Below are 21651 nucleotides of genomic sequence, written 5' to 3' on the forward strand. Positions count from 1 at the left end.
TATTCCTGTGAACCGCACTGTGGATACAACGGGAGCACGTACGGTGAATATTCGCACCACAGGGAATGAGAAGTCATCCTTCACTGTGGTTCTAGCTTGCCATGCTAATGGCCAGAAACTTCCACCCATGGTGATATTCAAAAGGAAGACCTTGCCAAAAGAGACCTTTCCAGCCGGCGTCATCATAAAAGCTAACTCGAAGGGATGGATGAAGAAAAGATGAGCGAGTGGTTAAGGTAAGTTTAAGTTTACGCGAAGAGGCCGGGTGGCTTTTTTCACGCAGCTTCGTCCATGTTGATATACGACTCCGTGCGCGCCCACATCACGCTGGTTTTAATATATTATTAAAGTTTGACTGACCTATTTGACTGTTTTTTTGACATTCCTTTAGCGCAGTTAGATGCGGCTTACAACACGGGGCGGCTTATAGGTGGACAAAGTTTTGAAATATGCCGTTCATTGAAGGCGCGGCTTATAACCCAGGGCGCCTTATGGTGCGGAAAATACGGTAATTTGATCCAAACCTGTCTCTGGCAACCCTCCACAATGATCAGTTTCTGCTGAGGCGAAGTCCTGGCGAAGACAATTTCAGTGTGGTTCCTCAAAATGTCGTCCATCTGATCCTGGGAAAGGTCCTTCAGGTCGGTGCCGTGGATCACACAAGCCTTGGCATCCCTGCAAGTAGCGACAGAAGTGTTATTGGTGTTTTAAAGAATTTGCACAAACTAAAGAGTAGTTTGACTTACCTGGGATTGACTTGGCTGACGGGGATGTTGAGACGAGCAGCAATGTCCTCAACTGTCTCGTTGCCCTCAGAGATGATGCCCACACCTTTGGCGATGGCTTTGGCTGTGATCGGATGATCTCCAGTGACCATGATGACCTAAAATGAGCAAACGCCATAAAGAAACTATGCTTCACGTGCGGAGACTTTAGCTTTGTTTGGGTTGAAAATGCTCACCTTGATACCAGCAGAGCGACATTTGCCAACAGCGTCAGGCACGGCGGCACGAGGAGGGTCGATCATGGACATGAGGCCAATGAAGCAAAGGTTGTCCGTCTGGAAGTTGACGTCATCCGTGTCGAAGGCAAAGCCTTTTGGGTATTGGTCCTCTGGGAGCATCAGGTGGCAAAAGCCTGGAGGGAAAAACAAGCATTATATGTATATGTATACAATTGTATTCATCGTTTAAATAAAATGTGGACACTTGTTAACATTTGTCAGTACCATAGATACTTTAGTGGAATTAAACATTGTAATATGTATTAAAACCTGTATTTTTAAATACTTTTTATATTTAGTAACAACAAAATGTTTTATTATATTTAGCAAACATTCAGGACTATAAGCCCCTACTTCTTTTCCTATGCCTTGAACCCTGCTGCTTATTAATCGGTCTGGCTAATTTATGGCCTGAATGTCCATCCATCCTGTTTCTACCGCTTGTCCTTCTCAGGGTCATGAGGGTGCTGGAGTCTACCCCAGCTGCACATGGGCGAAAGGCGGGGTGTTCACCCTGGACAACACAGATAGACAGACAACATTCACACTCACATTCACACACTAGGGCCAATTTAGTGTTGCCAATCAACCTATCCCCAGGTGCATGTCTTTGGAGGTGGGAGGAAGCCGGAGTACCCATAGGGAGCCCACGCAGTCACCGTGCTGCCCCGCCCAAATTGTAAATAGATTTAAAACAAAACAAGCAAACACACTGAATAGGTGTGTTATTGTTTGTGCTACAGTGTCATCTTTTGGACAAGAATGCGCACTGCTGGTGCTGCTGGGTGAACCTTTAAAGTGTTTCCTGATGTTTAAAGCTTTCAACCGGAAGTACAAGTGATGTTCCGTCTTAAAATTGTCCACAGCGTTTCTACTCTTACGTTTTAATTTTTACAGTACAACCAAAATTTGTTATACTTACAAAACCGTCCCATGCGTGATGCCTATAGGAGTGTTTTCATGCATATTTGTACGTGCTATCATAATGTAATGAAGCTAGCATTGTTAGCATTAGCTATTATGCTAACACGTTAACAAGTGTCTTTGTTAGTATTTTTAACTTACAATGGCATTTTTAATTTTTTTTATTTGACGGGGACAGTACAATTAAACGTTGCTACCCATAGGTAACCGATGTCACAGTACATAAGACTTCTAGCCACAGGCTACCGTATTTTCCGCACTATTAGCCGCACCTAAAAACCACACATTTACTCAAAAGCTGACAGTGCGGCTTATAACCCGGTGCGCTTTATATATGGATTGATATTAAGATTCATTTTCATAAAGTTTCGGTCTCGCAACTACGGTAAACAGCCGCCATCTTTTTTCCCCGTAGAAGAGGAAGTGCTTCTTCTTCTACGCAAGCAACCGCCAAGGTAAGCACCCGCCCCCATAGAACAGGAAGCGCTTCTTCTTCTACTGTAAGCAACCACCCGCCCGCGTAGAAGAAGAAGAAGAGCGCGGATATTACGTTTCATTTCCTTTGTGTGTTTACATCTGTAAAGACCACAAAATGGCCCCTTACCAAGCGACAGGTTTCCGGTTCATGAAAAGACGCAATCTCTCCATCCGCACACGGACTACTATTTCACAGCAACTGCCTAAAGACTTTCAAAAAAAGCTGGCTACTTTCCGTGCATATTGTAAAAACAAGATAGCTGAAAAAAAGATCCGGCCAGAGAACATTATCAACATGGACGAGGTTCCACTGACTTTTGATATTCCTGTGAACCGCACTGTGGATACAACGGGAGCACGTACGGTGAATATTCGCACCACAGGGAATGAGAAGTCATCCTTCACTGTGGTTCTAGCTTGCCATGCTAATGGCCAGAAACTTCCACCCATGGTGATATTCAAAAGGAAGACCTTGCCAAAAGAGACCTTTCCAGCCGACGTCATCATAAAAGCTAACTCGAAGGGATGGATGGATGAAGAAAAGATGAGCGAGTGGTTAAGGTAAGTTTACGCGAAGAGGCCGGGTGGCTTTTTTCACGCAGCTCCGTCCATGTTGATATACGACTCCATGCGCGCCCACATCATGCTGGTTTTTAATATATTATTAAAGTTTGACTGACCTATCTGACTGTTTTTTTGACATTCCTTTAGCGCAGTTAGATGCGGCTTATAACACGGGGCGGCTTATAGGTGGACAAAGTTTTGAAATATGCCGTTCATTGAAGGCGCGGCTTATAACCCAGGGCGCCTTATGGTGCGGAAAATACGGTAATTTGCAACCCTCGTCCCTGGTTTGTATTGTTCTGTTTTCACAAATTCCTCAGTAAATTCACCAAGATGTCACCGTGGAGTTATTGAATCAGTTTAGCTGATTGGACAGGTAGTTTCCACAGCTCGTGGGCCCATGACGATGACTTCTGTTTTGTTTGATCAGTTGTTTTACTGCCGTCTTACAGACAATTAAGGTTTGTAAATAAACATTGACATTAATGTCCTGCGTAAATAACTATTCACAAGGTACATATCTTCAGCTTGTTGTCTGGTGCAGCTAATATATGGAAAAATATGTTTCTTCTTCTAAAATTTAGTGGGTGCGGCTTATTATCTGGGAAATATGGTAAAATAAAATATATCTATAAATAAAAAATATTATAATAATAATTTAATTAAAATTGTAATTATTTGGAAAACTTAAGTGAGGAATTAAACGCAACTTTTTTGTTTTAAACATTTAATTTTTGATATTTGCTATGTTTAAGAATAAACACGTACAACATTTTAATATTTGTAGGAGTAACTGAGTGTGGAATTTACAAACAGTTTTTAAGTTATTACATCGTTATGATTAAAACCTTTATTTTTTTAAATAAAATAAAAATATAACATTTCATAAAACATTTTAAATAAAAAATGTGGCATACTTTTGAGGGATTTACCCAGCAATAATATGTAGGAGTAAATAAGTGTGGAATTAAACAATAGGCTTCTATGTTTAATTTTTTTAAATACTTTTAAGAATAAAAAGTAAATAATATTCAAAATAAAACATGTGGCACTACCTTGAATAGACACTTTTGAGGGATTTACCCAGCTATAGTATGTAAGAGTAATTAAGTGCGGAATCAAAAAATATGCTAATATGTTTTAAAAACACATTATTTATTAAATACTTTAAGGATAAAAATAAGTAAATATATTCAAAATAAAACATGTGGCACTACCTTAAATAGACACTATTGAGGGGTTTACCCAGCTATAAGATGCAGAAGTAATCAAGTGTCACATTGAATTATATTTTGTAGCTATTGAAGTCAATAAAACTAGAATTGCATGACTATAGATGACCACAATGTATCCCAACAGACATCCTGCTATTGTAATTATTTTGGGAATGTATGTACCGGTAAGTGCCATAACAAAGTATGATGAGGTGACATTGAATCCATGAGGAAGAAATGTCATACTATCATCAATCAGTCATTTTTTTTTTATCTGCAATTGTGTTAATTAACCTTCTTTTACTGCGTTTGTATTTGTTCGCTTCATCTGTGAGGAAGTGAAAGAATGTGTTTTTATCATTGCTGACTAATTGTTATGGTTATGCTGCAACCTCTTGGCCAGGACACTCTTGCTAAAGCGATTTTTAATCTCAATGGTGGTCAAATAAATGTTATTGAAAATTGACAAAAAAAATACAAATAATACATATAACATATAATCCAATAATATTTACCAAAATATTTTGGTATCGTGGAGTTTTTTTTATTTTTCTATTTTCCACATAGTTGGATCCTTACCCAGTACTCTCTCTCCAAGTCCTCCCAGCTCCATGTAAGCATTCTGAAAGGCCTCCTTTAACTCCTCATCCATAGGCTGCTCTTTGCCCTGCACCATGATTGTGGAGCAGCGGTCCAGGATCCTCTCGGGGGCTCCCTTCATCACCAGCAGGTAGCGGTTGTCATTTAGGTCTTCTGTTTCATGCACTGAGAGCTAAAGGAGAACAAGTTCATTAGGATGATGATGAAACCTTGCATTTAGGGGTGTAACATCAACAGTTTGACTTACTTGGTATTTGTTGGTGGAGTTAAAGGGGATCTCGGCCACCTTCTTGTTCTTTTCCCTCATCTGCCTGACCGAGCCGCAGGACAGCTCGATGCACTTAAGCAAGGCCGACTCCGAGGCGTCTCCCGCCACGTCGCGTTTGAGGATGGCCACCGAGTCTTGTCCCGCCTTGAACTGAGCGCGGTTGCACAGAGCGGCGATACGGGCCAGAGTCTGCCATGTCACGGAGCTCTTGTCGAACGAGGCACCTGGAGGAGGAAGTAACGTCGTGAATTAATTTGTCGTGCAGCAGCGGCGCCTGGACCCCCGTCGACCTTCTCCACACTGACCAGATTGGTCCTCTGTGGTGTCGGCCTCGTGGATCTGGTTGTCGAACCACATGTGGGCCACGGTCATCCTGTTCTGGGTCAGCGTGCCTGTTTTGTCAGAGCAGATGGTGGAGGTGGAGCCCAGAGTCTCCACAGCCTCCAAATTCTTCACCAAGCAGTTCTTTTTTGCCATACGCTTGGCAGTTAGGGTCAGACACACCTAAACACATCACTTGGATCAGACTCATTTCAAGCTTTAAAGGGAACTGCACTTTTTGGGGGGAAGAAAACTGTACTTTTTGGGGAATTTTGCCTATTATTCATAATCCCTATGTCAAATATATGTCATCACATATCTTTTTCTATGCATTCTAATTTGTAATATACAGAGGTGGGTAGTAACGCGCTACATTTACTCCGTTACATCTACTTGAGTAACTTTTGGGATAAATTGTACTTCTAAGAGTAGTTTTAATGCAACATACTTTTACTTTTACTTGAGTATATTTATAGAGAAGAAACGCTACTTTTACTCCGCTACTTTTATCTACATTCAGCTCGCTACTAATTTTTATCGATCTGTTAATGCACGCTTTGTTTGTTTTGGTCTGTCAGACAGACCTTCATAGTGCCTGCGTTTCAACAAATACAGTCACTGGTGACGTTCACTCCGTTCCACCAATCAGATGCAGTCACTGGTGACGTTGGACCAATCAAACAGAGCCAGGCGGTCACATGACCTGACTTAAACAAGTTGAAAAACTTATTCGGGTGTTACCATTTAGTGGTCAGTTGTACGGAATATGTACTGTACTGTGCAATCTACTAATAAAAGTTCCAATCAATCAATCAAAAATGTGAAGGAAAAAAGACCCTTTTTTTATTTCAACCGTACTTCCCGTCAAAAGCCTAAAGACTGACTGCACAGTTCCTGTCTTCACAATAAAAGTGCCGCTCCATCGCGCCTGCGCTTTCAAAATAAGAGTCTCCGAAAGCCAGCGCAAACAAGCTAGCAAGCTACGGAGTTTGCCGCCAATGTATTTCTTGTAAAGTGTATAGAAACGAATATGGAAGCTGGGCAAATAAGATGCCAAAAATCAACCACTTTCATGTGGTATTAGACAGAAAGGAAGACTTTTTTTTCTCTTCCATTCGAAAATGTGGACGTTATCATCACTACTGTCTGATTCCAATCAATGCAAGTCATCAGAATCAGGTAATACACCAACTTATATTCTTGTCTTCATGAAAGAAAGGAATCTATATGTGTTAAACATGCATGTATATTCATTAAAACACCTTTAACATGTAAACAAAAACGGCAAAATAAATAAATATAAATTACATACTGTATATATCAATGTATGTATGTATGTATGTGTATATATATATATATATATATATATATATATATATATATATATATATATATATATATATATATATATATATATATGTGTGTGTGTATGTTACTCATTAGTTACTCAGTACTTGAGTAGTTTTTTCACAACATACTTTTTACTTTTACTCAAGTAAATATTTGGGTGACTACTCCTTACTTTTACTTGAGTATTAAATCTCTAAAGTAACAGTACTCTTACTTGAGTACCAATTCTGGCTACTCTACCCACCTCTGGTAATATACGGCCAGTATGAGGTAACAAACAATGCAGGTAATGGCAGTCCTCTATTGCGTTCATATAACCCACTAAAAACCCCCAAAAAATGCCAACATAAATCCAGTTACATGTCGTGACCAGCATAATAGCCAAGTATTAGCGACATTAGGATTATAAGAGCTAACTAATTCTAGATGAGTGGTTTTTAAACTTTTTTCAATAAGTACCACCTCGGGAAAAAGCTGGACTCTCCAAGTACCGTATTTTCCGCACTATTAGCCGCACCTAAAAACCACAAATTTTCTCAAAAGCTGACAGTGCGGCTTTTAACCCGGTGCGCTTTATATATGGATAAATATTACGATTCATTTTCATAAAGTTTCGGTCTCGCAACTTCGGTAAACAGCCGCCATCTTTTTTCCCGGTAGAACAGGAAGCGCTTCTTCTTCTACGCAAGCAACCGCCAAGGTAAGCACCCGCCCCCATAGAACAGGAAGCGCTTCTTCTTCTACTGTAAGCAACCACCCGCCCGCGTAGAAGAAGAAAAAGCGCGCGGATATCACCGTACGTTTCATTTCCTTTGTGTGTTTACATCTGTAAAGACCACAAAATGGCTCCTACTAAACGACAGGGATCCGGTTCATGAAAAGACGCAATCTCTCCATCCGCACACGGATGACTATTTCACAGCAACTGCCTAAAGACTTTCAAGAAAAGCTGGCTACTTTCCGTGCATATTGTAAAAACAAGATAGCTGAAAAAAAGATCCGGCCAGAGAACATTATCAACATGGACGGACGAGGTTCCACTGACTTTTGATATTCCTGTGAACCGCACTGTGGATACAACGGGAGCACGTACGGTGAATATTCGCACCACAGGGAATGAGAAGTCATCCTTCACTGTGGTTCTAGCTTGCCATGCTAATGGCCAGAAACTTCCACCCATGGTGATATTCAAAAGGAAGACCTTGCCAAAAGAGACCTTTCCAGCCGGCGTCATCATAAAAGCTAACTCGAAGGGATGGATGAAGAAAAGATGAGCGAGTGGTTAAGGTAAGTTTAAATTTACGCGAAGAGGCCGGGTGGCTTTTTTCACGCAGCTCCGTCCATGTTGATATACGATTCCATGCGCGCTCACATCACGCTGGTTTTAATATATTATTAAAGTTTGACTGACCTATCTGACTGTTTTTTTGACATTCCTTTAGCGCAGTTAGATGCGGCTTACAACACGGGGCGGCTTATAGGTGGACAAAGTTTTGAAATATGCCGTTCATTGAAGGCGCGGCTTATAACCCAGGGCGCCTTATGGTGCGGAAAATACGGTATATATTTGTAAACGCTCTGAAGTGGGAAAGGGGTAGGATAAAATAGTCTTTGCTTCTTCCTACTCCTTTTCGGACATGATGTAAAGCGAAATTATATGAAATTGTGTGATGTATTATGCTGTAAGTGTGTTCATGTTCGAAATAAACTAAAGAAAGAAAGTTAGAATGTATTAAAATAAAAACATATGTGTGCTTATCTCACAAGGATTGTGAATGAAAGGCAAAATTCCAAAAAAAAGGTGCAGTTTCCCTTTAAACGACAGCGGGATGATTCCTACTTACAGTGACAGTAGCCAGCAGGCCTTCAGGCACATTAGCCACAATGATACCAATGAGGAAGATGACAGCCTCCAGCCAGGAGTAGCCCAAGATTAGGGCCAGGACGAAAAAGCTGACGCCCAGGAAGACAGCCACACCGGTGATGATGTGGATGAAGTGCTCGATCTCCTTGGCAATGGGTGTTTTGCCTGTCTCCAGGCCAGAGGTCAGAGTAGCAATGCGACCCATGACGGTACGGTCTCCGGTGCAGATGACGATTCCACGAGCTGTGCCTGGTTTCGGGGAATGAAAGGAAAGAGTAGTTCATTTCATTTACACTTTTTTTTCCCCACGGCACAGTACTACTAGCTCAACTTGAATCAACACTTCAAAAGAGTACAGCAGGAAATGCAAAAACCCTACCACATTGAATGCATCAGTCGGAAATAGCAACATGTTGAAGGTTTTTAAAAAGGACCTAGGATGATGTTCGTCTTTTCTGACTTACTAATATTGTTCCATTGTTGGATACTTATGTTAAACAATGCCAAAGTATCAAATCACAAGGTTCATTCATTTGGTTGTGAGCTCTGTCACTCAGAGTTGCATCGCAAAATTCTACAGAACAAATAGTTATGTATTTATTTTGTTTCTGTCATGTCTGTGTAATCATGTTTTGTCTTAGTCATGTTTTGTTTAGTTTCTGGCTTTTCACTCCCTTGTCTTGTTTGCATGATTACCCATTAGTTTCACCTGTTCCACGTTTGGACTCATTGTGCACTCTTGTTTGTCACCATAGCAACCATTAGTTTTCACCTGTCACGTCACGCACCTGTTTCACGTTTTGAGTCACGCACCTGCTTTCACTAATCATGTCCATAGTATTTAAGTTCATTCATTTTCTGTTGTTCGTCCTGACGACATCCCCGCATTTATGCCCCCTGTCACACTCTGTCCACCTCTGCGCACTTCATGTCCATGCCAAGTAAGTTTGTTTATTATTGCCACAGTTAGTGTTTTTTTTGTTGTCCATAGTTTTTTGCCCTCGTGCAAGTCTTTTGTTTTCGTTAGTCAAGTTTATACCTCCGCCCCTGTGCGCGCTTTTCGTTTATTCTTTTTTTGATAGTTTAAATAAATCATGTACCCACCTTCAAGCCTTGACCAGTCCAATTCACTTGCACCTCGGGAGAACAAATCAAGCCATAGTCCTAGTCATGACAGTTTCGAGTTTAGATTGGATTTTATTTATATTAATAAAGGTAAATTATTGGTATTGTTCATTATCAATAGCGCTATTTCTATTGGTATTTGTATTGCTCCATTTGTAGTGTAATACCGTATTTTTCTGAGTATAAGTCGCTCCGGAGTATAAGTCGCACCGGCCGAAAATGCATAATAAAGAAGGAAAAAAACATATATAAGTCGCACTGGAGTATAAGTCGCATTTTTGGGGGAAATTTATTTGATAAAAGCCAACACCAAGAATAGACATTTGAAAGGCAAAAATAAAATAGATAAAGAATAAAATAAATAAATAAATAAAAATAAATAAAGAATAGTGAACAACAGGCTGAATAAGTGTACGTTATATGAGGCATAAATAACCAACTGAGAACGTGCCTGGTATGTTAACGTAACATATATAAGAAATATATATAACATATATAAGAGTCATTCAAATAACTATAACATATAGAACATGCTATACGTTTACCTAACAATCTGTCACTCCTAATCGCTAAATCCGATGAAATCTTATGCGTCTAGTCTCTTACGTGAATGAGATCAATAATATTATTTGATATTTTATGTTAATGTGTTAATAATTTCACACATAAGTCGCTCCTGAGTATAAGTCGCACCCCCGGCCAAACTATGAAAAAACCTGCGACTTATAGTCCGAAAAATGCGGTAATGCTCATTGTCATTTCTGTATTATTATTTATTTCGCTAACTGCTTCTTTGCTATCACTCTTACCATCATATTTGTACATATCGTATTTGCTGATGTTGCTCTATTGTCTATTGTTGTTGTTGTGTTTGCTGTTGTTGTTTTTGTCTCTCTGTCTAATCCCCCTCTTGTCCCCACAATTTCCCTCTCTGTCTTCCTTTTTTTCCTCTTTCTATCCCCTCCTGCTCCGGCCCGGCTGCACCAAATGATAATATAAATACATTTAATAAAGTCAAATACAAATAAGGCAACAAGAGAAGTATCCTACACTTCTCTTTTGTAAAGTAAATCTGAACAGTCGATATGGACATCTACATCAACTATATGATTTGTCTGAGAAGCTGGACAGGACAAAAAAAATAAAATAATAAAATAAAATAAAATAAAAAGATTGGATTTTATTTTGTGCGTGGCATAGAGATGCTGTGCACAGATGACGCATGAGCAGTGCGCAATTACGCAGGCGCGCACCTTTGAGGAAATGTTGATTATAAAGATGTTTGACCACTAAGCGACCATATACAGGTAAAAGCCAGTAAATTAGAATATTTTGAAAAACTTGATTTATTTCAGTAATTGCATTCAAAAGGTGTAACTTGTACATTATATTTATTCATTGCACACAGACTGATGCATTCAAATGTTTATTTCATTTAATTTTGATGATTTGAAGTGGCAACAAATGAAAATCCAAAATTCCGTGTGTCACAAAATTAGAATATTACTTAAGGCTAATACAAAAAAGGGATTTTTAGAAATGTTGGCCAACTGAAAAGTATGAAAATGAAAAATATGAGCATGTACAATACTCAATACTTGGTTGGAGCTCCTTTTGCCTCAATTACTGCGTTAATGCGGCGTGGCATGGAGTCGATGAGTTTCTGGCACTGCTCAGGTGTTATGAGAGCCCAGGTTGCTCTGATAGTGGCCTTCAACTCTTCTGCGTTTTTGGGTCTGGCATTCTGCATCTTCCTTTTCACAATACCCCACAGATTTTCTATGGGGCTAAGGTCAGGGGAGTTGGCGGGCCAATTTAGAACAGAAATACCATGGTCCGTAAACCAGGCACGGGTAGATTTTGCGCTGTGTGCAGACGCCAAGTCCTGTTGGAACTTGAAATCTCCATCTCCATAGAGCAGGTCAGCAGCAGGAAGCATGGAGTGCTCTAAAACTTGCTGGTAGACGGCTGCGTTGACCCTGGATCTCAGGAAACAGAGTGGACCGACACCAGCAGATGACATGGCACCCCAAACCATCACTGATGGTGGAAACTTTACACTAGACTTCAGGCAACGTGGATCCTGTGCCTCTCCTGTCTTCCTCCAGACTCTGGGACCTCGATTTCCAAAGGAAATGCAAAATTTGCTTTCGTCAGAAAACATGACTTTGGACCACTCAGCAGCAGTCCAGCTGGTGTCGGTCCACTCTGTTTCCTGAGATCCAGGGTCAACGCAGCCGTCTACCAGCAAGTTTTAGAGCACTTCATGCTTCCTGCTGCTGACCTGCTCTATGGAGATGGAGATTTCAAGTTCCAACAGGACTTGGCGCCTGCACACAGCGCAAAATCTACCCGTGCCTGGTTTACGGACCATGGTATTTCTGTTCTAAATTGGCCCGCCAACTCCCCTGACCTTGGCCCCATAGAAAATCTGTGGGGTATTGTGAAAAGGAAGATGCAGAATGCCAGACCCAAAAACGCAGAAGAGTTGAAGGCCACTATCAGAGCAACCTGGGCTCTCATAACACCTGAGCAGTGCCAGAAACTCATCGACTCCATGCCACGCCGCATTAACGCAGTAATTGAGGCAAAAGGAGCTCCAACCAAGTATTGAGTATTGTACATGCTCATATTTTTCATTTTCATACTTTTCAGTTGGCCAACATTTCTAAAAATCCCTTTTTTGTATTAGCCTTACACAATATTCTAATTTTGTGACACACGGAATTTTGGATTTTCATTTGTTGCCACTTCAAATCATCAAAATTAAATGAAATAAACATTTGAATGCATCAGTCTGTGTGCAATGAATAAATATAATGTACAAGTTACACCTTTTGAGTGCAATTACTGAAATAAATCAAGTTTTTCAAAATATTCTAATTTACTGGCTTTTACCTGTACAGTAGGTAGAATCCCGAATAAACATGGACAGGGAATAGTAAACACTATTGTTGTCAACAAAGTATTGTCTTTTAGAAAAAAGTTGCAAAGTTTGCAAAATAGTTAAGGAGAACACACCTTCCACACAGTTGGTGGAGAAGAATGCCACATTTCGGGTCTCCAAGGGGTTGTCATGAGTACAGTCAGGTGACCTGCTCTGAGGCTCTGATTCGCCAGTTAGGGAGGAGTTATCCACCTATTAACAGCAGGGAGGGGGAAAAACAGGAAAGAACATTTAGGAGTTTGTTTGGTCTTGTTTAACGACACATTGGCGTCGGTCACGCCCGCCTCTTTACCTTGCAACCATGTGCTGAAACCACTCGGACGTCGGCGGGGATCCGGTCTCCTCCCTTCACTTCGATCAGATCTCCGGCCACCACTTCTTCAGCGTTGATCTGTGACTTCTCTCCCTCTCGGATCACCAACGCTTGCTGTGGTCGATGGTTGAAAAAAAAACGCATCACAAATTAAACCCTGCAGGCATGATTGACTGTTGTTTTGTTGAACACGTGTGTGTGTGTGTGTGTGTGTGTGTGTGTTGCTATCTGCTTTCACATGGCGGGAACGCCTTACCTGAGGCACCATGTTCTTGAAAGACTCCATGATTTTGGAGCTCTTGGCCTCTTGGAAATACGAGAAGCAACCGGTAATGACGACGACCGCCGTGAGCACAATACCTAGGTACAGCTAAACAGATATCGCACGTGTTAGAGGCTAAAGTGTGGTCATTTTGGTAAGGGGTGCAGGAGACGTGTCTCCTTACGTTGTCTCCCGCGGGGTCGTCTTCAGTGGCGGCCTGGATGGCGTAGGCCAGGAAGCAGAGGATGGCGCCGGTCCACAGCAGGATGGAGAAGCCGCCAAAGAGCTGGCGGCAGAACTTGACCCACTCCGGGGTTGTGGGAGGCGGGGTGAGCGCGTTAGGGCCATCCCTGAGAAGGTATTCTGCTGCCTTGGCATTGGTCAGACCCTGGAGGGATTAAAGAAAACAAAAACAGTTGTTACTCTGGGATTTAAATATTTTACAACAAATACTGTTTGTATGATTTGTGTACCGTATTTTCCGCACTATTAGCCGCACCTAAAAACCACAAATTTACTCAAAAGCTGACAGTGCGGCTTATAACCCGGTGCGCTTTATATATGGATTAATATTAAGATTCATTTTCATAAAGTTTAGGTCTCGCAACTACGGTAAACAGCCGCCATCTTTTTTCCCCGTAGAACAGGAAGCGCTTCTTCTTCTACGCAAGCAACCGCCAAGGTAAGCACCCGCCCCCATAGAAGAGGAAGCGCTTCTTCTTCTACTGTAAGCAACCACCCGCCCCCGTAGAAGAAGAAGAAGAGCGCGGATATTACGTTTCATTTCCTTTGTGTGTTTACATCTGTAAAGACCACAAAATGGCTCCTACTAAGCGACAGGTTTCCGGTTCATGAAAAGACGCAATCTCTCCATCCGCACACGGACTACTATTTCACAGCAACTGCCTAAAGACTTTCAAGAAAAGCTGGCTACTTTCCGTGCATATTGTAAAAACAAGATAGCTGAAAAAAAGATCCGGCCAGAGAACATTATCAACATGGACGAGGTTCCACTGACTTTTGATATTCCTGTGAACCGCACTGTGGATACAACGGGAGCACGTACGGTGAATATTCGCACCACAGGGAATGAGAAGTCATCCTTCACTGTGGTTCTAGCTTGCCATGCTAATGGCCAGAAACTTCCACCCATGGTGATATTCAAAAGGAAGACCTTGCCAAAAGAGACCTTTCCAGCCGGCGTCATCATAAAAGCTAACTCGAAGGGATGGATGGATGAAGAAAAGGTGAGCGAGTGGTTAAGGGAAGTTTACGCGAAGAGGCCGGGTGGCTTTTTTCACGCAGCTCCGTCCATGTTGATATACGACTCCATGCGCGCCCACATCACGCTGGTTTTTAATATATTATTAAAGTTTGACTGACCTATCTGACTGTTTTTTTGACATTCCCTTTAGCGCAGTTAGATGCGGCTTATAACACGGGGCGGCTTATAGGTGGACAAAGTTTTGAAATATGCCGTTAATTGAAGGCGCGGCTTATAACCCAGGGCGGCTTATGGTGCGGAAAATACGGTAAGCGTGTGGACCGGACGGGCAGCGAGCAATAGAAGTACTATTGCACCACCTGGTGGCCAACTGTGAGAAAATTAATTTACCTGGACGATGTCTGTCTGGTATTTCCTGCATACCTCCTCTACGGACATCTTGTGTTCCGTCTGTACAAGGAAAACAAAATCATATGATTATTATATTTTAACAGGAGCGTATACCAGTTAGCAGTTGTGCATGCAAGAACAACTGTTGGTCATATTAACATAAGACAGTTTTCTTAATTTGGAAATCTTTCATTGTAACGGTAATAAATTGTATTTGTTCGAGCATGCATTACCAATTCAACATGTCCGAAAAGGAGTAGGAAGAAGCAGAGCTTATTTATTCCTACCCCGTCTCCAAGTCTAAGTAATTACTGCCAATTTGTGTTGAACTTGTTAACAAATGACCATTCAATAAGTCATTTCTAACAAATGGATTCTATGCATGCAGTTCACCTGGGGGACATCTGAGTATCATGGCAACCGGTCTGTTTGTCGCACCGCGTGTGGGGACTTCCTGCTATCAAGTTTCTTACCAGCAAAGAAATATAACTTTTGACCCTGTATGACAGACTCTTCAACAGCAATCAGGTTGTTTGACAAGTCAGTCACACCCTCTGCTTTCATCTTACAATTAATAATATCACATTTATCTGTCACTTTCTCACTTGTGTTCACCAGTGTTGAAAGAGTAAGAGGAAGCTTTCTACTCACAATGGGCACTTCCTTCTTCAGGTCGTCCATATCCTTGGTGGCCCCCCCCTTCTTCTTCTTGGGGGATCGGTCATCTTTGTCCTGTGTGGTGGCAACGCGGTAACTGTCTGACCGGCCATACTACAGACACACACACAGGTTTTATGCATGCCCTTCAATTACAAATACAGTGGTACCTCCAAAGTCAACAAAAAACAGGCATTAAACATTTTGAATTTTGGAATATTACGCCTCAAAAGCCGATGATTTCCAAATGGAAACAATGAAGTTATTGAAGTATAAGTTACATACACATTAAATATGTGCTCAAGTATATACACGTGGTACTCACAACATGAAGACGCTAAACACACTACTGGGTCACTCCTTTCTGTTTGTCAAGGGTGAGTTGTTATTTATATAGTTAATAAACAATGGAAAAAAATTGCCATTTTGCCATTTTTGGAAGTCTGGCACCACGGACTGGATTGTATTTGACTTTGGAGGTTCCACTATAGTAGCTTGTGTCCCTTTGTCTCAGGAAAATGTTAAATAAAGAATAATTTGCTCTCCGAGCCAAGATAATACATCATCAATCATGCAAGTAACAGTACATCACGCACCCCCTTTTGAAGCGGCCTTGAGAAGTAGATTTTACTCAGTGGCCTTGTGGTTAGAGTGTCCGCCCTGAGATCTGTAGGTGGTGAGTTCAAACCCCGGCCAAGTCATACCAAAGACTATAAAAATGGGACCCATTACCTCCCTGTTTGGCACTCAGCATCAAGGGTTGGAATTGGGGGTTATATCACCAAAATTATTCCCGACTAGATAAAATAGACACTATTGTGTACAAAAAAAATCACATAAAGGTTTGCCTGAGGTCAGTTGTGTTTGATTACTATTGATCAAATAGTTTCTGCACATACCCGCCTGATGGACACATTAGAACAAGAACTCTTTAATCAGCATGAACAGTGTTGCTGATGTTTTAATTCAATTTGAGAGCACACAGGGGTGTTCAAAGTCCGGCACTAGTACCATTTGTGGCTTGCAGCCATAAAAAAAAAAAAAGTTTTGCATATTATGGAAAAGTGGAGTCACAATTTTCTTTGGTCGGGTACAGTGTGTTTCTACTAGGGATGGGAATCCTGCAGAAACCCACGATTGAATTCCGATTTCCGGGGTGACGATTCGATTCAGAATCGATTCTCAATTCAACACAATTCTCGATTTAACTTAATTTTTTCAATATGTTATTTAGTTACCGTATTTTCCGCACTATTAGCCGCACCTAAAAACCACAAATTTACTCAAAAGCTGACAGTGCGGCTTATAACCCGGTGCGCTTTATATATGGATTAATATTAAGATTCATTTTCATAAAGTTTAGGTCTCGCAACTACGGTAAACAGCCGCCATCTTTTTTCCCCGTAAAAGAGGAAGTGCTTCTTCTTCTACGCCAAGGTAAGCACCCGCCCCCATAGAAGAAAAAGCGCGCGGGTATTACGTTTCATTTCCTTTGTGTGTTTACATCTGTAAAGACCACAAAATGGCTCCTACTAAGCGACACACTGTGGTTCTAGCTTGCCATGCTAATGGCCAGAAACTTCCACCCATGGTGATATTCAAAAGGAAGACCTTGCCAAAAGAGAACTTTCCAGCCGGCGTCATCATAAAAGCTAACTCGAAGGGATGGATGGATGAAGAAAAGATGAGTGAGTGGTTAAGGGAAGTTTACGCGAAGAGGCCGGGTGGCTTTTTTAACGCAGCTCCGTCCATGTTGATATACGACTCCATGCGCGCCCACATCACAGTGTCAAAAAACAAGTGAAGCACACAAATACAACACTCGCCGTCATTCCGGGTGGATTAACCAAAGAACTCCAACCGCTCGATATTGGTGTCAACAAGGCATTTAAAGCATGACTGCGAACGGCGTGGGAACAATGGATGACCGAAGGCGAACACACATTCACTAAGACAGGGAGACAGCGCCGGACGACATACGCCAACATCTGCCAGTGGATCGTAAATGCCTGGGCGGATATTTCGGTCTCAACTGTGGTCCGAGCATTCCGGAAGGCAGGATTCGCGGAACTGCTGGAAAAACAACAGCGACACTGACTCTGATGACTTCGACGAGACGGAGCCGGCCATTTTGGATCCCGTAATTCGCCCAACTTTTTAATTCGGACACCGTAGGAGAAGAATTCGAGGGATTTATGAATGAAGAATAACTTCAGAAAGTGAGTGTTATGTTTATTTTGTGTGTTGTGACATTAACGTTCGAGCAACATTAAGTTATTGCTATTGCTCTGCACTATTTTGAATTTTACTATGTTTGTGATTGCACATTTGCACATTACCGTACATTTTGGGAGTGAACAGAGTTGTTAGAACGCTGGTTTTTAATGTATTATTAAAGTTTGACTGACCTATCTGACTGTTTTTTTGACATTCCTTTAGCGCAGTTAGATGCGGCTTATAACACGGGGCGGCTTATAGGTGGACAAAGTTTTGAAATATGCCGTTCATTGAAGGCGCGGCTTATAACACGGGGCGGCTTATGGTGCGGAAAATACGGTACATGTTACAAAAGCTCCTGTTGGTTGCTGACCTATACGGGCAGTGAGAAAGCGCTGAGATGGCTTCAAAACTTATTTTTAAGAATTGATTCTTAAAATATATCTATATTTTTTTTTTAAAAATTTGAATCGATTTAAAATCGGATTGAATCTTCATACCTGCCAACTTTTGAAATCAGAAAAACCTAGTAGCCAGGGTCCAGGGGCCGCAGGCCCCGGTAGGTCCAGGACAAAGTCCTGGTGGGGGGTTCAGGGGCCCCCCGACGCAAAATGATTATTAGCATTCAGACAGGTTAAAATGTTGCTAAAACCATCACTTTTCTATCAGTCACAGTGACTTTTCAAAACAAAAATATTACAGCAAAAATCATATGGGTTGATTGACATGTTTATTCTGTAAGCTAACTTCAATAGTTTGACATTATTTTGACAGTTAATGCCAGTTATCCTGACAATACTTTTCAAATGTCGTCATCGAAATATCGAACACAAATGGGGTACAGTTTTACATCGTCATAATCGGTGCTGCCGTCAGTCGACATGCTAAATGGTTCCGTCTTCATGACATCGGCGATACTTTTTGAGGATTCTGTTCCAAGACACTGAATAATGTTTGATGTTTTGGTTCGACCACATCCATATTTTTGGGCGATTTTCGAGTCGGGAAACATTTTCCGAAACAACTGTCCCATGTGATCAGCCAGTGCGATTGGAAGTCCATGCTCAATTATTGCCTCCGTAAATAAAACTTCGGCATTTATCACATCCAAAGAATCTGTTTGGGCGACGAAAAACGTTGAAAGTTTTCCACTTGTATCGCTAGCAACGGCATTAGACTTGTGTTTTTTTGTCCCAACGTGGTCTTTTACATCGCTAATTCCTCCGTGTCCGATCGAAAAATCTTGTCTGCACAAGGTGCAATTCGCGTAGTTTTCACCCTTTTTGGAACGGATAATTATTCCCGGATAGGCTTTTGAATATTCTTCACGGAATGACTGCAGTTTTCTTTTCGGTTTAAGACTCGTTTGCGATTTTTCTCCGGCTGATTCCATGATCGTTCGCTCGTTTGGAAACAATGGCAACTGGTGCCTCGTACTTGGCAGCGGTGCTATAAATAGCCTCGCGCATGGCATTCGGAATGGCTCGATAGGAAGTTACGGGAAGCAGTGTCGATTGTCATTGTTGTTACGCGATTTCGTGAATAAAACTTACATTTTTTTTATTTTTTTTTAATTAATGAAAAACCGTATTTTTTATCACTGCAACCGTAACCCGGAATAGGTTGATGAAAAGCGTACTAATTACGGAAAAACCGGAGTAGTTGGCAGGTATGAATCTTGATTCAGATACGAATGAATGTTTTGAGAACCCACACGACACACATTACCAAAGCTATTTCTCCGTAAACTGGCTAATGTGAATTTTTACAGCTAATGCTAGCAATAGTGCCAAGGATCCGGAGCTTGAAAACAGTTTAGGAACACTTGAGCTTACCGGTGTCGCACGTAAACAAACAAAAACAAGTGGATAAGACAAAAGCAGTGCACTGCCATTTTCCAGTAGTGATGCAGAACCGATGTACAAGCTGGAACTATGAAGGCTGCACTAAAGGCAAAAAATAATTTTCTTTAAAAAATGAAATAATTCAAACTAATCTATATTTCCTAATAACGTCTTTTGCAGTTTTTCCCAATAGTTTTGTTGTTTTTTATCTTTTAAAACCATTACATCAGTTTACACAAAAGCTAAGCAGTTTTATGTTTTGCATTTTCCTTTAAGGCGTCATATTATGATTTTTTTCTACATTTAAAACAAATTCCTTGTGGTCTACATAACATGTATCGTATTTTCCGCACTATTAGCCGCACCTAAAAACCACAAATTTACTCAAAAGCTGACAGTGCGGCTTATAACCCGGTGCGCTTTATATATGGATTAATATTAAGATTCATTTTCATAAAGTTTCGGTCTCGCAACTACGGTAAACAGCCGCCATCTTTTTTCCCCGTAGAAGAGGAAGTGCTTCTTCTTCTACGCAAGCAACCGCCAAGGTAAGCACCCGCCCCCATAGAACAGGAAGCGCTTCTTCTTCTACTGTAAGCAACCACCCGCCCGCGTAGAAGAAGAAGAAGCGCGCGGATATTACGTTTCATTTCCTTTGTGTGTTTACATCTGTAAAGACCACAAAATGGCGACAGGTTTCCGGTTCATGAAAAGACGCAATCTCTCCATCCGCACACGGACTACTATTTCACAGCAACTGCCTAAAGACTTTCAAGAAAAGCTGGCTACTTTCCGTGCATATTGTAAAAACAAGATAGCTGAAAAAAAGATCCGGCCAGAGAACATTATCAACATGGACGAGGTTCCACTGACTTTTGATATTCCTGTGAACCGCACTGTGGATACAACGGGAGCACGTACGGTGAATATTCGCACCACAGGGAATGAGAAGTCATCCTTCACTGTGGTTCTAGCTTGCCATGCTAATGGCCAGAAACTTCCACCCATGGTGATATTCAAAAGGAAGACCTTGCCAAAAGAGACCTTTCCAGCCGGCATCATCATAAAAGCTAACTCGAAGGGATGGATGGATGAAGAAAAGATGAGCGAGTGGTTAAGGGAAGTTTACGCGAAGAGGCCGGGTGGCTTTTTTCACGCAGCTCCGTCCATGTTGATATACGACTCCATGCGCGCCCACATCACGCTGGTTTTTAATATATTATTAAAGTTTGACTGACCTATCTGACTGTTTTTTTGACATTCCTTTAGCGCAGTTAGATGCGGCTTACAACACGGGGCGGCTTATAGGTGGACAAAGTTTTGAAATATGCCGTTCATTGAAGGCGCGGCTTATAACCCAGGGCGCCTTATGGTGCGGAAAATACGGTAATGGTGGTTCTTTGGTAAAAAGGTATGCATCAATTATGTTTTACAGACCATCTTTAATTTTCCTGAAGGAATCAATAAAGTACTATCTATCTATCTAGTCAAGTCGCTTTCTGACCACCTCTTCAGATGCGCCATTTTGTGGTCTTATTTACGTGGCTCCACTTCAACTCAGTCTTCTCACCGTCATCCATGTTGTAGTTTTTAGCGCTTCCATATGGAGTCTTCTGACAGATATACGTTTGAACTCTACGCTACTTTGTATTAGAAATGGCAACAGCGAAAGATGCATTCGCATGTATGAGCCAGTCTGCCTCACAACAAGAGGATAGAGACCATAAAGGAACTTATTGACTACGTCGGACTACAATTGCAGACTCGCCCAAAGCACTTTGAGTACATTTATATTGCATATGGAGATATTGGCTGACGTCACACTTGGGAATAACGTCACAACTGGGGCAAATTCTAAACGCAGAATTATATCAAACTCAAGGCCTGGGGGCCAGATGTGGCCCGCCACTTTATTTTATTTGGCCCTCGAAAGCCCGGAAATAATATGTATCAATAAAGTACTGTAACTTTCCTGACTAAATGTATTACCGTATTGTCCGCACTATAAGGCGCACCTAAAAACCACAAATTTTCTCAAAAGCTGACAGTGCGCCTTATAACCCGGTGCGCTTTATATATGGATTAA

At 41.4% G+C, this 21651-nt stretch overlaps 1 protein-coding gene across 2 annotated transcripts in view; it reads right to left on the reverse strand.

Annotated features, from left to right (window-relative positions):
* atp1a3b (ATPase Na+/K+ transporting subunit alpha 3b) overlaps window positions 1-21651 on the reverse strand; it is an 87614-nt gene that overhangs the window by 17674 nt on the left and 48289 nt on the right. Inside the window, exons 2-14 of one of the 2 annotated variants that reach the window (XM_061947592.2) lie at window positions 15499-15579; window positions 14848-14907; window positions 13417-13620; window positions 13227-13340; window positions 12950-13084; window positions 12732-12849; window positions 8566-8834; window positions 5356-5554; window positions 5030-5274; window positions 4762-4954; window positions 962-1137; window positions 747-883; window positions 525-675 (exon numbers count right to left, since the gene is read on the reverse strand). In XM_061947592.2, the coding sequence (XP_061803576.1) occupies window positions 525-675; window positions 747-883; window positions 962-1137; window positions 4762-4954; window positions 5030-5274; window positions 5356-5554; window positions 8566-8834; window positions 12732-12849; window positions 12950-13084; window positions 13227-13340; window positions 13417-13620; window positions 14848-14907; window positions 15499-15579 (2082 nt within the window). Of the gene's footprint in view, window positions 1-524; window positions 676-746; window positions 884-961; window positions 1138-4761; window positions 4955-5029; window positions 5275-5355; window positions 5555-8565; window positions 8835-12731; window positions 12850-12949; window positions 13085-13226; window positions 13341-13416; window positions 13621-14847; window positions 14908-15498; window positions 15619-21651 lie in introns of both variants that reach the window. The other variant, XM_061947584.2, reaches the window with a different exon arrangement.

Source organism: Nerophis lumbriciformis, linkage group LG04 (genome assembly GCF_033978685.3).
Source record: "Nerophis lumbriciformis linkage group LG04, RoL_Nlum_v2.1, whole genome shotgun sequence".
NCBI classification, from domain to species: domain Eukaryota; kingdom Metazoa; phylum Chordata; class Actinopteri; order Syngnathiformes; family Syngnathidae; genus Nerophis; species Nerophis lumbriciformis.